We start from the raw sequence: 15,169 nt of genomic DNA, 5'->3' as shown, positions 1-15,169 counted from the left end.
ATATTTTTCAGTGCACTTTTCTTTTGAGAAATTCACATTTAATTTACTGTTCGTAAGTTACACCGCTGTATTTCATAGGTAAAGTCTTGCATTTACATGCACCCGCACAGATGAGCTGTCAATCACCACTGGCTACTGTGCAGGTGTACGGACGGGTGGCAGATGGCACGTACACCGCAATGCGCCAATATAGCCTTAGAGGTATCGGGCATCGTCTGTGTTGCACAACTGACTCTGTCTGTGAACAACTTCATTCAAACATATCGCTAGAACACACTTGTTGATGATCCATTGATCTATCGGCCGATTGATCAAACAGCCAGTATGTACCCAGCATAACCGATTATTGTACTATAGTTCTGGTAATCAAACCTGATCACCATTAAAAAAAAATGTGCCTTTCAAGATGATACTATATTAGTGGTTATTTGGGCACTCCTGTCATATGTACTAAATATACGGATTTTTTTTTTTTTTTTTATATTATTTACTTGTAGACTCTTTCTGTCTAAGGTGCCCATATTTCTCGTTTCTGGAAATACTGGATCAGGTCAACCACCATATTCAACCCCAAAATTATCGGAATCAGTGAATCTGGGCATTTTAAAATAAACATTTGCATTTTGGTATAACAAATATGTAATAACCTCTAAGCAGAAACACACACACACACATATACATTCTGAGGAGAAGGAAAAGTTATATATCTGATTTACTTGAAATAAATTGTTGATGCAAAGCTGCAGTAGAATTGTCATTGATGTATTTTTAGAGTAGGGTAAACAGTATTGTCTTCCTGTTCCTTTTCTGTCAGTACAGCTCTGGTTAGTTAGAAAATCAATCAGAACTTGCGCACTGAATGCAGATGAGTGTTGGCATCACTTCTGTGAAAGTTTGCCCCACATCCTCTTTTTGAGTGACGCCAGTCACAGAACAGATTACCCTTGTAACCACAGCATCATATCATTGTCTGCTACACCGCCCATTTTAAGAGAGCTTATACTGTAATTACAGCTCCCTGTCAGATGAGGCTGAGATTGCAAAACTGATTTAAAGTTTATATAAAAAGTTGATGATTGCACCATTTATCCCAAATAAACATGAAGCATCTGTAAAGTTAACAATATATTCATGGATTGTATTTAACTAGGTCTATGTCTTTCCGATATTAACAGTTGTTCAGAGTTTCATTCCTCCATTGAAGTTTCATATAAATTTAGGAGTTTATGTAAACAGTGTTTCTTAAATGTCAGAATTAAATTATGCAAGTTGGCTGACACCTTAACTGGCAAACACGCGTTCACAAAGCAGGCCTCTTAATACTAATTTGCTGATCCCGCTGCCGATATTCTGACCATCAGAATCCTGACTGTCTTAAGGTGCCCATACACGGTACAATTACTGTATACAATATTATATACAATATCTCATCTCATCGCATTGCATAGGTTTTGCAATGAGATGAGATGAGAGCTAGTACAAAAAGTATGTGCAGCACATACTTTTTGAGCTGTGCGATAAGATGTGTGACGGGAGCGCGCATGTCATTGCAACAATTGTACCATGTATTGGGCACCTTTTAGTGTTCTTTCTAGCACCTGTTGTCGCTGTCTGCTGTGGTGTTTCTAGCACAGGTCTGGTTTGCATATCAGTGCTGATATACAGACCACACTGTGCTAGAAGCATTACAGCAGACAGTGACACCCCAGGCAGGGAAGAGTAACTGCATGGGTTTTCAGAGTTGACGGGTGCTAGAATGAACACTGTTGCTGTTCCTCCTCTGATACCCACCTGCATTTATTTAGTTACATTATCTACTTGTCATCTGTTCCCATTACATTAGTCTCATTAGAAACAACAAAATTCCCCCCTTGAATAACAGCACTTACGGAAAGAAAGAAAGTCTACTTATAGTTGAATATTTAAACTCTGACATTATGTTGTGTCAAACAGTGATTAGCTAGAAGTACAATGAGTGGTTATTTACAGAAAATATCTCAGGGACTTGTGTCCATGCAAAAGTCAGTTTGGTAGTCACTAAGCTATATACCATTTTGATGTGGATCAGCAGGGCCGTAACTAGGGGGGGGCTAGGGGGTCACGCGCACCGGGCGCTGGAGGGTGGGGGCGCTAGTTTGATGTCCCGCAGCGTGGTCCCTGGGATGAGCAGCGGGGTCCCGGGGACTGGTGGGTTAACTGCGGCTCCTAGCGCTGCCGGACGGTGGGCGGGAGGCAGGTTTTGAAAAGACTTGCCGGACGCTGATTGGCTGAATTCAGCCAATCAGCGTCCGGCAAGACTTTTCAAAGTCATCAGCGCTTCCCGCCGCCAGGCAGATAGCGCTAGGAGACGGAGTAAGTGAAGGCTGCCGCTACACCAGTCCCTGGACCCCTGGACGCTACACACAGGTATGTTGGCAGCGGGGGTCCAGGGACTGGAGTAGCGGCAGCTTTCACATACACAGCCGCTCGCTATTTGCCTGGCGGCGGGAAGCGCTGATGATTTTGAAAAGACTTGCCGGACGCTGAGCCAATCAGCGTCCGGCAAGTCTTTTCAAAATCTGCCTCCCGCCCACCGCCCGGCAGCGCTAGGAGCCGGAGTTAACCTTCTCCAGTCCCCGGACCCCCGCTGCCTGGCCCCAAGGCAGTGATTTATTTTTTTTGGGGGGGGGGGGGCGTCAAATGACTGCCGACCTGGGCGCCGAAACACCTAGTTTCGGCCCTGGGATCAGAACAATATATCATAGGCATCCTATAGTGTGTACCTGCAATTGAGTGTTTATCGTGGTCATTTATAGCATCTTCCTGTCTGATGTGCTCCCATGGCACTCGGGGCAAACATGCAGACAATGGGGACTACATGACAACCATGCCTAAATTAAGACAGTTGGGAGATGTGGACTAGCGAGAAAATGGGCATTTGGATACCGTAGAATATACTATTTCTTTGCAGAGTCTGATGTGTACCAGGTTTCAGGAATTACCTTTCTTAGGCCTTGTAGTATGTTTTATGGAGGAATGGCATTCTAGGGTGTTGCAGTAATAATTTAGTCCAAAAGAAGACTAGCCAAACTATTTTATTCTAATTGGTTTAGTAAATTGTATGTCAGCTAGGGTTGACTGGTTTTAATCAACTTGGTTTAAACCAAAATGTATTTATTTTTTATTTTTATAACTTATTTTTTATTTTCAATATGCAGTGGCTACAGGCACAACAAATATGACTTTAAACAAATTGTAAGGGAATTCCTGGTATTGTTCTTGTTGCTTGTGGTCTTCATCTAAGTAATCTGAACCAACACAGTAAAGCATACATACCTACCTGTACAACACAAAGCTATAGGGGCCTATTTACTATAACATAGGTTCCCAAACTCGGTCCTCAGAACCCCGCACAGTGCATGTTTTGCAGGTCTCCTCACAGAGGCCCTTATTCTGGTTGGTGCGGATATGTCCGCGTGCGTTTGTTCCGCCGATATTTTGTGTCTGCGCATGTGCAGAGGCATATCTGCGCATGTGCGAAAGGGACATACGTCCAAATTCCGCATGAATTGTTTACACTACGAAAAGGGGGAGGAGAGGGGCGTGAAGGGCTGTTTGGCCTCATTAACATATGCATAGGCCCCGCGTTTCATGGGCGTTCCCATGAAAACGCTGGGCGTACGTATGGTAATGCGGCCGTGATGCACGTGTAGGGGGCGGACATATGACATTGCCGGATGTCAGCTGCCCGCCCAGATCCCTGCTTTTGCACGGAGAAATGCCCGAGTGGTCTGAGCTTGCGGGAGCTGCCTGACCGCTCGGTCCTGCATTTGATGGTATACGACCATCGAATGATGGGGGAGGTTCCCAGAGATGGAGGAGGTGTATACATGAGAAATCCACTCGTGCTCCGTGCGATCAGCGGCTTACCGCATTCGGATGGAGTGAGCGATCCGTGCGGAAGGCGGGGTTTAGGACGCACAATCCTGGCCGCATATTCGGCTCCGGCCGCACAGACCAGAATAAGGCCCAGAGTCACAAGTGAAATACATAGCTCCACCTATGGATCTTTTAACATGTGTCAACAAATAATGAATAAAGGAGGGATCGTAGCAGGGGTCAGAGATTCCTGCTGCAGTCCCGCCATGTTACATGCAAGGGTACATTAATATTTGAGGCTAACCCCCAAAACAAGTGTTTTTGTGGAGTTAGCCACGAATATGTAATAGTAAATGGGCCCCATAGGAAGGTCAATCAGATAAGAGGTGCTAAATCTGCCTAGCTTCAAGCTTCTCCCCCAACATTTCCGTAGGACGGGGGGGGGGGGGGGGGGGGGGAGGGGGGAGAATCAGTTAACACTCATAATCATAAAGAGTAAACACCAACAGTATATTAAGCTGGCAATACACAGAGAAACACCTCATGGTTTAATTTAATCTTCATTTTTACTTCATTTCAAGACCTTGTGACATTTCTAGTGCTAATGATCCTTTTGTGTGTGTGTGTGTGTGTGTGTGTGTGTGTGTGCGTGTTTCTCTGAAAAGTAGTTTTGTACGTTTTAATTATATTTAGTCTAAAATTGGTTTAATTGAAAGATTTTGAATAAATCATATCAAAGCCTAATAACTTGGGATTGATTAGGTTCGAAATCATTAAAACATGGTTAATCAAGCTTTCTAATACATAGCAATGTTTCACAGGATTATAATAAATATGATTTTTATTTTTATTTTATTAAAACGTTCCTGCAAAATAAAAATTGGTTTAAGCGCCTGTCCTGCTGGAGAAAGTACGCAATATAAATAAAACTTAGCGCCCAACAAAAAAATCAACCCTAGAATGAATGTGTGCGCGTGTACATGTGGTAGGGAATATAGACTGTAAGCGCCACTGGGGCAGGGACTGATGTGAATGTTCAACTAGTCTCTGTAAAGCGCTGCAGAATATGTGTGCGCTATATAAATTACTGGTAATAATAAATAAATAATAAAGAGCAAAACAGGTGTTTATAGTGTTGTTGTTTTTTCATTACTGGAAGCTATGTAGGCGATTATTCTGAGTATCTTCTCATATTGCTCTTATAAGGTATTAAGCTTTCAAAGTCTAGCAAGAGGGACTGTATAATGAAATGCGACAAGGTACTTTACATCCATTAATAGAAGCAGATAACAAAGTAATGTGTAAAATGCTGACTGCTAAAGTCATTGTAATCCATCCTTCTCTATCTATATTTTTAGGCACGCTAGCTTTTTATTTTTGCTTAATCTCTACTTGTTCCCACCTATCTGAAGTCTGGATCCAAGGCTGTTGTAGCTCCTCGGTCTCCCTGGGGCCGGTAGACACTGTACTGAAGAAGGGTTTGAGGTTTCCTAACACCAGCAGAATGGAGAATAAGACCACTACTTGATATGCCATTCTTAGCTATCACATTCCTTACTTCCTTTTAATGAAGTACATGATCATTTAATTTATACACAGTAGAGTGAAGTCTACGCTTGGATCACACAATAGGTCACCTTATAGACCACTGTTCTAATCATGTCCAAATAGTTGGGGGAGATCAGTTGTTTCTGTGTCACTGTTACCCCTTTCACACCGCAACTAAATCCCGTGTTGTTGCTTGGTCAACCCAGGTCGAGGTGCTGTGTAAAAAGCACCAAACTAAATAACACAGGTTGTCCAACCCAGCAATTCGACCTAGGTTATAAGAAGGGTTAAACCCCGGTCACCCTGTGTATAATGGGTTTAGTGTGAAATGGTCGTGGGGTTGGACTCGGCCTTACTATGTGAAAGCGGTATGTGTCGGGGCGAGCGGCCATAGGCCATACTGACCGAGGCTGTATGCAACCTCGCTGATACTTACCTCCGAGCGCATGCACAGAACAATGGCTAGGAAGAGGGTAGAGACTGTACAACCTATATCTTTCAGGTATTAGCACAAAAACTGAGGAAAGAACAGAACATCAACACCTATGGTTAAACTGCACCCTCAAGAATGATGGGCCTTGGCTTGGGGATCTCTTTTAGTTTACATAGGTAAATGTCCTATCAAAATGTGAGAAAGTTCTAAGTATATTTCGCAGTGAGCAAAATAACAAATGCATCAATTAAGCTGCCTTAACCTAAATGTTGGGAAGACCCTGAACTGAAGAGCTTCAGGCCCCCTTACACTTGTTCAACTTATTGTTCAACAAATTGAACCTGATTGACTCGAGATTTATCCTATGTGCAGGAGGATCAATCTCTTACAATCTCCTGGTTATATCCAATGGCACAGGATTGTGGATTGTGTCCTACACATCAGGCACATCAGATTTTTGTCAGATAAATTGACTCAATCCACCTGGATTGGGTCAAATCTCACAATATCTCACAAGTGTAAGGGGCCCTTTACAGCTAAAAAAGTATCAATGGTTAAGATTTATCAAAGTATTTTAGCCCTACAACTTATACAATGTAACATTCTCAACACTAATGTGTATGTTGCCAGCCTATACACAGCATTTGTGAACAGTTTGTTTCCGAACGTTTGTTTTTGGAACAAAGCATAAAATAAAACACTTAATGCAGTAATCCGAGAACTATAAAATTACATGTACAGTATAAATGTGAAAGAATTAGGCATAAATTAAGCTGTACGTTAATGTTAAGCGCAATAATATGGGCTTACTGTACATACCAAAAATATATATATAAAAAAAAATGAATATTTTATTTACTCGCACCAAAGTGGTATAGTAATCTAGTAATTTAGATCACTCAGTAATAAATGTAATTTACTCTGTACCAGTGGTGGCCAAACTGCGTGCATAGGCACACAGGTGGCTCGGGTTGGTGGTCCAGGACCAAATCACATCAAAACCAGTGCTGGTAGCTGCTAATCATAAACATGTGGACAATCAGAAGCACAACTGTACACCACCACATAACTGACCCTAAGGTACGCACAATAAACTTAATTTAACCCTTTGAGTGCCAAGTTAATTTGTCAAAATAGGTGTGAAAATTGCCAAGCAAACATTTTTATTCATCATAATGAGCTGAAATGTTTACCTTTTTATATAGGAAATATAATATTTTTTACACAACTTTTTTTATTTGCATTTATATAACAAATGAGAGCGACGATGGCATTTTTAGTGAATATTTTGAACATCTCTCTCAGAGATGTTGGCAATCAACGGGTTAATATATTTCCCCAAAAAATGTATCAAGAAAACATTTGTATCTTAGGGGTGCCACGAAAAAAAAATGCTACTCCAGAGTGCCACTATTCAAGAAAGCTTGAAAACCACTGTTCTATGCATTTCCTTTTCTTTTCAACATTGAAGAGCAGCCCCTGTTATGCGTCTGGTTTTATTCCTTTTCTTTCTAAAGGGTTTTTTTTTGTTAAACATGTTCTTTCTTCCTCTACTTAATGCAATAAATGTCTGTATCTTTCTTTTATTGTGCACTTGCTTTAGAACTTCGTGCTGATATTGCAGATAGCAGCAATGTTCATCAGTGATCTTTTGATATCTTATTTTGACCTTACTCACAGATCTTTTACTTGTCTCTATCTATGTATTATATATGTTATTGTTTTCTTACTTCTTGCTCTGACCTCTGCAGCCCTGTTCATTCCAGCCTGACAGAAAACACATGTAGATTTACAAACCAATATCTGTCTAGCTTTCTCACAAAATAAATGGAAATAATTGGTATTTTACAATATTGATTTTTTTTCTACTTTGTGGGAACGGTATAATACTGTAGGACAAAACACGGCTGGTGATTGTGGTCTCAGAGCTCCTACATTCCCACTTCTTGATTCTTTTTTTATTTTTTTTTATAATATATTTATTGAGAAGAGGAAATGTTTCATTGATAAACAGCAGACAGGCACAAAATATGTACAAGCATGGTGAGTTAGTATGATTACTGAAGAACAGCCAGGAGAGACAAAATGGAGGTACTTGTTACAGTGGAGTAGACCATATATGGCATCGTGAAAAATCTACAGGGATACATTACTCAAAAAGGAGGGCATCCCTGTTCTAAAGTAGACATATTATACCAAGTAGATAATCTGACCAATTGTCTAATACAGTCTTTTTCAAAGTCTGTTCGTGAAAGGACATATGGTAACCAGACATTAAAAAATTTCAATGCCCTCGATTCTATATCAACTGAACATTCAATCCAATCCATTTGAAATTGAAATCTTGGAAGCATAAGCTGTAAGGTCAATGTATCACTATAAATCCATCTTGAAAGTATGATTTTCTTGGCCATCGCGGCATCCCTGGCTAGAAGACATCGAGTGGCCTAGGGGCGGTGTTGTAGAGGTATTAGGAGGGTGAATGTTCCAGAATGCCCATGATGCTGTCACAGTGAATGGTATTCGTATTGTGTGGTTGATATAATGCTGAATTTCCAACCATAATGATTGTACTATATCACAAGACCATAGACAATGATATATGTCGGACTCTGGGGAAAAGCACTTGAAACAATTAGCATTGTCGGATACACAGTTACATAGCAAAGTTTGGGTGTATAATAAGCCCGATGCAGTATTTTATATTGCATCTCCATAATGGAGGCGGAGACTAGCTGCTTATTCAGTGAGACCGATGACTTAAAAATTGACTTCACTGAAAGATCTGGAAAGTTCTCACACCATCTAACCAGCCCTGTATTAACCCATGAAAGGTCAAGCTTTGTGCGGACATAGTTGTAAAGCAAAGAGGTGGGCACAGGGCCCCCCTGGCGATTAATTATCATGATATCAAACGTTTTATCTGACCCCTCCATTGAGAATTTGGGGATTAGTTTCAGGATATAACTGCGGGATTGAAAGTAAACAAAAATAGGTATATTAAGATGAGGGTGTTGTTCCCACAGATGAGACAGGCTAAGAACCGCAATTCTTAATCTAGAATTTGCATCTTATGATACCATTCTTCTGTGTGTGTGTGTGTGTGTGTGTGTGTGTGTGTGTGTGTGTGTGTGTGTGTGTGTGTGTGTGTGTATGTATGTATGTGTATATATATATCTATATATCTATAGATATATAGATATATATCTATCTATATATATATCTATATCCAGGCAAAGGCAACTTGCACACTCCTTGTAGTTTACCAGGTGGGTGCTCAGACCATATAAAAGGGTTGTAGGTTGGTAATTAGAGGCAGGCACACCATTGCGATAAAAATTGAAAGTTTTTTTATAGTGAAATTTTCAAAGATCCATTTTCTGCAGCGGAACAGTGGTAAAACAGCAATCCATACTTAGCATGATAATCAGGTACAAGGAATCACAGGTACATCACTGCAGGATCAGTCTGGCTCAACAGCTGTTTCGGCACATGGTATGCTCCTGATGACGGCATACCATGTGCCGAAACAGCTGTTGAGCCAGACTGATCCTGCAGTGATGTACCTGTGATTCCTTGTACCTGATTATCATGCTAAGTATGGATTGCTGTTTTACCACTGTTCCGCTGCAGAAAATGGATCTTTGAAAATTTCACTATAAAAAACGTTCACTTTTTATCGCAATGGTGTGCCTGCCTCTAATTACCAACCTCTATCTATATCTATATATATATATATATATATATATATATCTATATATATATATATATATATATATATATATATATATATATATATATATATATATATATATATATATATATATATATATATATAGGTACTCTTTACCTAGAACGGCGCCCGTCGCGGGCATCGCGGGTACATTTAAGTGCGTCTGCGACGCGACCGACGCGATGCCCGCGATTTCCCATTGAAACCCATGTTAAACATGGAAATCGTGTCGGTCGCGTCGCGGCCGCACATAAATGTACCCGCGATGCTCCCGATTTCCCATAGGAATCAATGTTAAAAGGCGCGATGGACCCGATTTTACTGTTAAATGGCTCAATCCACCCGATTTGGCCATAGGAATCAATGTTAAATGGGCCACAGAGCCCATTAACCCTTAAATGCCCCCCCAAATTTTTAACGCCACCCCACGATCCACGCCAACCCGAAGCGTGGCGAGCGCAGCGAGCCCGCGAGGGGCGGCGGTACGCGTCCTCCGACCTTTTCATGCCCTACTATCCACTAGGGCGTGGTGTGAGAATATAATAGTGTGGCGAGCGCAGCGAGCCACCGAGCCCGAAGCGTGGCGAGCGCACGCGGATACCTTCACAGTTATGCGCGTCCCCTCGCGGGCTTCACAGGTGTCCGTGGCGACGCGGACACCTGTGAAGCCCGCGAGGGGACGCGTCTACCTGTGAAGGTATCCGCGTCCCCTCGCGGGGCTCGCTGCGCTCGCCACGCTTCGGGCTCGGTGGCTCGCTGCGCTCGCCACACTATTATATTCTCACACCACGCCCTAGTGGATAGTAGGGCATGAAAAGGTCGGAGGACGCGTACCACCGCCCCTCGCGGGCTCGCTGCGCTCGCCACGCTTCGGGTTGGCGTGGATCGTGGGGTGGCGTTAAAAATTTGGGGGGCCATTTACAGTAGGAGCAAGTTTCATCTTTGCTCCTTTGGCCATGGCTAGCCATGGCCAGCCATGGCTATTCTATTGTTCTCAGCTGCAATACGTATTGTATTGCAGCTGAGAACAATAGAATAGCCATGGCTAGCCATGGCTAGCCACGCCCAAAGGAGCAAAGATGAAACTTGCTCCTACTGTAAGGGTTAATTTGGCCCAAAATCGGGTCCATTGAGGCATTTAATAGTAAAATCGCGGTCAATCTGCCGTTTTAACATTGTTCCCTATGGGAAAATCGCGGTGATCGCGGCCATCCCGATTTACCCGCAATGCCCGCGATGACCGCGATCACCGCGATTTTTACCCCCGACGCCCGCGATTTCAATCGCGGGCGCCGTTCTAGGTAAAGAGTACATATATATAGATATATATATATATATATATATATATATCTATATATATCTCTAGCAACAGTTGGGTGCTCCGCTTATAGTAACAAACTAGGTGTACCATGTATAGAGACTCCAGGCGCAGAAAAATTGAAAGTCCGCACACTCCATACACACTGTACAATTTTTTATTACCAACTTTTTTGCCCAATTTTGTTCACTTCGTCTATTCTGAACGAAATTGGTCAAAATATCTTTCAGTGCGTTTGCGACGAACGAGGAATGATGATGTGCATACCCTCCAGTTGTTCATCAAAGTTGTTCGATAACTGTGCATGCAGCTCAATTTGGATATCTTTCAAAAAGAGCCTATAAACTGGAGCTATAGATAGATAGATAGATAGATAGATAGATAGATAGATAGATATGAGTATGGAGCAGGACGGCACTCACTCGGTTTTCCAATGAATGAATAAAGAGACCAGACTTTGGTGATGATTCCAACGTTTCAAATCTTTAACTCAGATTTAAAAAAATATATATATTATATGGTTTCCTTTTAGTTTTGTTAGTTCTAGTGACTTTAGATAACAATCGGGATGTATTGGGGCAGATGTATTAGTGTAGAAGGTGATAACGCACCAGCCAATCAACTCCTAACCTAACTCATTTTAAAAACACAGCTGATTGGCTGGTGCGTTATCACCTTCTACTATCTCTTCACCAGACATAATACATCTGCCCCATTGTAACTTACATTAATACCCAATTGTCAGGCATTTATTACAGAAATGTGTATTACACACATTTCTGTAATAAATGCCTGACAACCGTTAATATAAGTAAATCTGCTTCCTTATGGATAACCTCTGGAACATGCTTGGATAATAAATAATCATGCAGTATGATGAGCCAGTGACAAGGAGAAGCGAGTCTACCTGTCTATGACCCTTGAGCACTTCTGCTGCAGCGTTTCATAGGCATAGAATTGCATGCTTTGTGGCATGAAAGTAATAAGGATATTGCATTTAAGGCAGCCTGTCATGGTATATTACCATCTGCTGCACCAAATTGTAGTGCGCTGGAGAGCTAAAACAGGGTCTGATATAAATGATTAATAGAGTGCTAAATAAAAAAATATTTCATATATAGAATGGCATAGCTTTAAATATGCAGCAAGAGAAATAGGTCTGCCAGGTTAAGGCTTCCCTGTTAAATTCTTCATTAGTATACAAAATGTGGCGGATGGCTTATCGTATATTTGCAGATACGTGTAATTGAATCTCCTGGATGCTGTTATACTGTAGAGTGTCCTATTGCTGGCTTATTGCAGAGTGCAGTGAGAGAAATCCTGTGTCTTATGCTGGGTACACACCAGCGCGATGTTGCTCGTGAGCGGGTCGTCACAGGAACGTATGACCCGCTCATGAGCTGACTGAGTCGCCAACCCGCATAGAAAGGGCACCTGATGTGATTGCGATCCGATCGCGACCCGCACCCACTTCAATGGTCATTTCTCAGATCCTACCTGCTGCAGATAGGATCTCAGAAAAGACATAACAACCCGTGGGGCCGCTCATCGGATCGGGATCGCATCAAAACGGCAGCAAAATGGCCCAAAACATGGCCAATTTACATACAAACGGTCAAGATTGTATCTAAATTGGCTCATTTTGGGCCAAATCATCCTGGTCTGTACCCCACATTATATTCTACATTAAGCCTTGGCTAAGGTGTGCCCTGGGAATGTGAATTGATTACACCATGCAAACTGTGTTTTGTGTTTCTCCTTTGTTACCAGGGAACAACCGATTTTCACCACACGGGCGCATGTCTTCCAAATAGATCCCAGTACCAAGAAGAACTGGGTCCCTGCAAGCAAACAAGCGGTAACAGTCTCCTACTTTTATGACAGCACAAGGAACAGCTACCGAATAATCAGTGTCGATGGGACCAAGGTGTGTACTCAGTCAATATATTGCCGTATTCACTGACCTTGTGTTTCATCTGAGACTGAGAATGCACTTGTTGTTGTGCACAGATCATTTCTTTGTTATTTCACAATATGAATAATGATGATATAGATTGCTCTTATCGCTCCTCTGGGCCGTGTCTCCATATCCTGTATCTTCTTAAGTGGTCTCTTCATGAAGTGGTTATACAAGTGGAGAAGTGTCACATGGCAACCAATCGGCTGCTCCATATTATTTTGTAGAATGCACTTGATACGTTTTACTTCAAAGATTGGAGAAGTCAGTCAGTGTAATATTTGCCCCTAGAGACCAAACTCTATGGAAAACTTTTGCACTGGCTCACTTCTCCACTCTTTACACTGCTTCATAAATAGACCCCGAAGTTCAAATTCCTTTCACTCCCCTGTATGTCTCTTTACATATCCAGCTTTATATCCAGACACTCCTTCCTGTACACATTGCAATGCCAATGGCTGCCGCTTCACTTCCTCCCTGATCACCTCTTCCCCTGTTTAACACTCAGCCTCTTCTAAGGTGCATACACACTGTACAATTTTTTTGACCAATATCCCTTGAACCCAGTGTCCTGGACGAAAGATGTTGAGGATATTGATGACAGACAAAAGAGGAAAGATCTAGCTACAGTTTATAGGCTCTTTTTGAAAGATATCCAAATTGAACTGCATGCACAGTTGATGAACAACCTTGATGAACAACTGGTGGGTATGCTCATCATCATTCGTCGTTCGTTGCAAACGCAGTGAAAGATATATTGACCATTTTCGTTCAGAATGGATGAAATGAACGAAATTGGTCAAAAAAGTTGGTCAAAAAAATTGTACAGTATGTATGCACCTTTCCTCTAATTTCTGATATCCCATACCCAACCCGTATAGCTGTATGTGTTTCAATTTGTACACCATGTTACAGTACAGTAAATTTTCTTGAAGTTCTGAATTATGGATTAAACCCTTTGTGAAAGGGAAATAATGACAATGCTGACAGTAAAAAAAAAAGACAGTACATACTGTGCCATATACATACTTTACGATGGCTGATGCTCAGTATGTTATAGATCACCTCATTAAAACTATATTTCAGCGTTGCCTACATTTTAAGCTACAGGGAATTAATGGCATAGGAGGAACTTTATTAAACCTAAAGAGAAAAAGTGCAAGTGTTGAATGTAGCAAACAATTAGACTATACTGTAGGTATCATTTTTGGCAGTCCCCCGGGAGAAGCCTCAAGGAAGAGGTATAGCTCCAGTATCGAGGGGCAGCGGAGGTGGACCTCAGCCCAGAGAGGACCCAACTCCAGCCCCAGGCCTTACTAACTCCCGCCCCCCCCCCCATCCGCCCCCCCAGCCTCCCAAGTGACCAAGTGGCGTCGCTCAATGGCTGCCTAGGTGCTACGCAGCTCAGCAAATATATGTTCACCATGTCTGTCACCCTCCCCAGGATACATATCTGTAAGTGTTATATATATATATCTGAACTGTCACTGCTTAATTGTTACCTACCAGCAATCCAAATCTAATTCCTACTGTAGTATCCGTAAGTATACCTGGCCCAATAAAGCTGATTCTGAGATACATATTAGCTAAACTGGTTGATTGCTATGGCCTTACCTCCACTTATCCCCTCAGTTATGTAGCACAGTGCATGAGATGTCAGGGCTTGGTTTTTGGACGGGCAGCTTAACAACGCACTGTGGGACGATGGTGGAAATATGATCTGGGCACTGATTGGGAGACTGCCCCTACCTGTTGTTGTGTAAAAAAAAAAAAATGTTTGCTCTAGGCCACGTTTTGTTGATCACTTTGGTTTATTATGCTCCCCGTTAGCAGATTTATTTTCTGTCTTCCATATTGTTTGCATGCTGTCTTCTTTTGTCAAGCGGGAGGAGGAGGAATGCTGGTAATAGTTTTATTTGGTTTCAGCGCGGTGCTCTGCTATACAGTAACGTCATGTACTGATAGCTCATGTTGAGATCTTATGAATATAAAATCCTGTCGGACATTACAATCAAGAAGGTCTTGTTTTCTATTCTGTCCTTCACATGTGGATCTTAAACCTCCTGCACAAAGGGAGCATGAATCCTTTTCATGTTAGTCCAATTAAAGGTTTCACTTTCTTCAAAGGGTCCATTTCTTTAAAGGCTTACATAACAAATTGAAATCCCTTTACATTATAATACATCAGTGCTATTCAATACTTTTTTTTCCACCTCCGGTTTAAGAATTGCTAGATCTGAAGTAACATTAATGGTTCATCTATAATAAGAAAAATACTAATTATATTGCTTAGAATTATTTGGTTACTAATTTGGCCAGCTA

At 41.8% G+C, this 15,169-nt stretch overlaps 1 protein-coding gene across 1 annotated transcript in view; it reads left to right on the top strand.

The window, feature by feature from the left end:
- The window catches only part of HOMER2 (homer scaffold protein 2), a 120,760-nt gene that overhangs the window by 40,079 nt on the left and 65,512 nt on the right, over positions 1-15,169 (top strand). Inside the window, exon 2 of the mRNA XM_083183996.1 lies at positions 12,661-12,817. Coding sequence (XP_083040122.1) covers positions 12,661-12,817 — 157 coding nt within the window. The remainder of the gene's footprint in view (positions 1-12,660; positions 12,818-15,169) is intronic.

This window comes from Crinia signifera, chromosome 4, assembly GCF_055691185.1.
Source record: "Crinia signifera chromosome 4, ASM5569118v1, whole genome shotgun sequence".
Lineage (NCBI taxonomy): Eukaryota > Metazoa > Chordata > Amphibia > Anura > Myobatrachidae > Crinia > Crinia signifera.
Note: the sequence above shows the minus strand (reverse complement) of the source record. Positions and strands in the feature narration are given on the sequence as shown.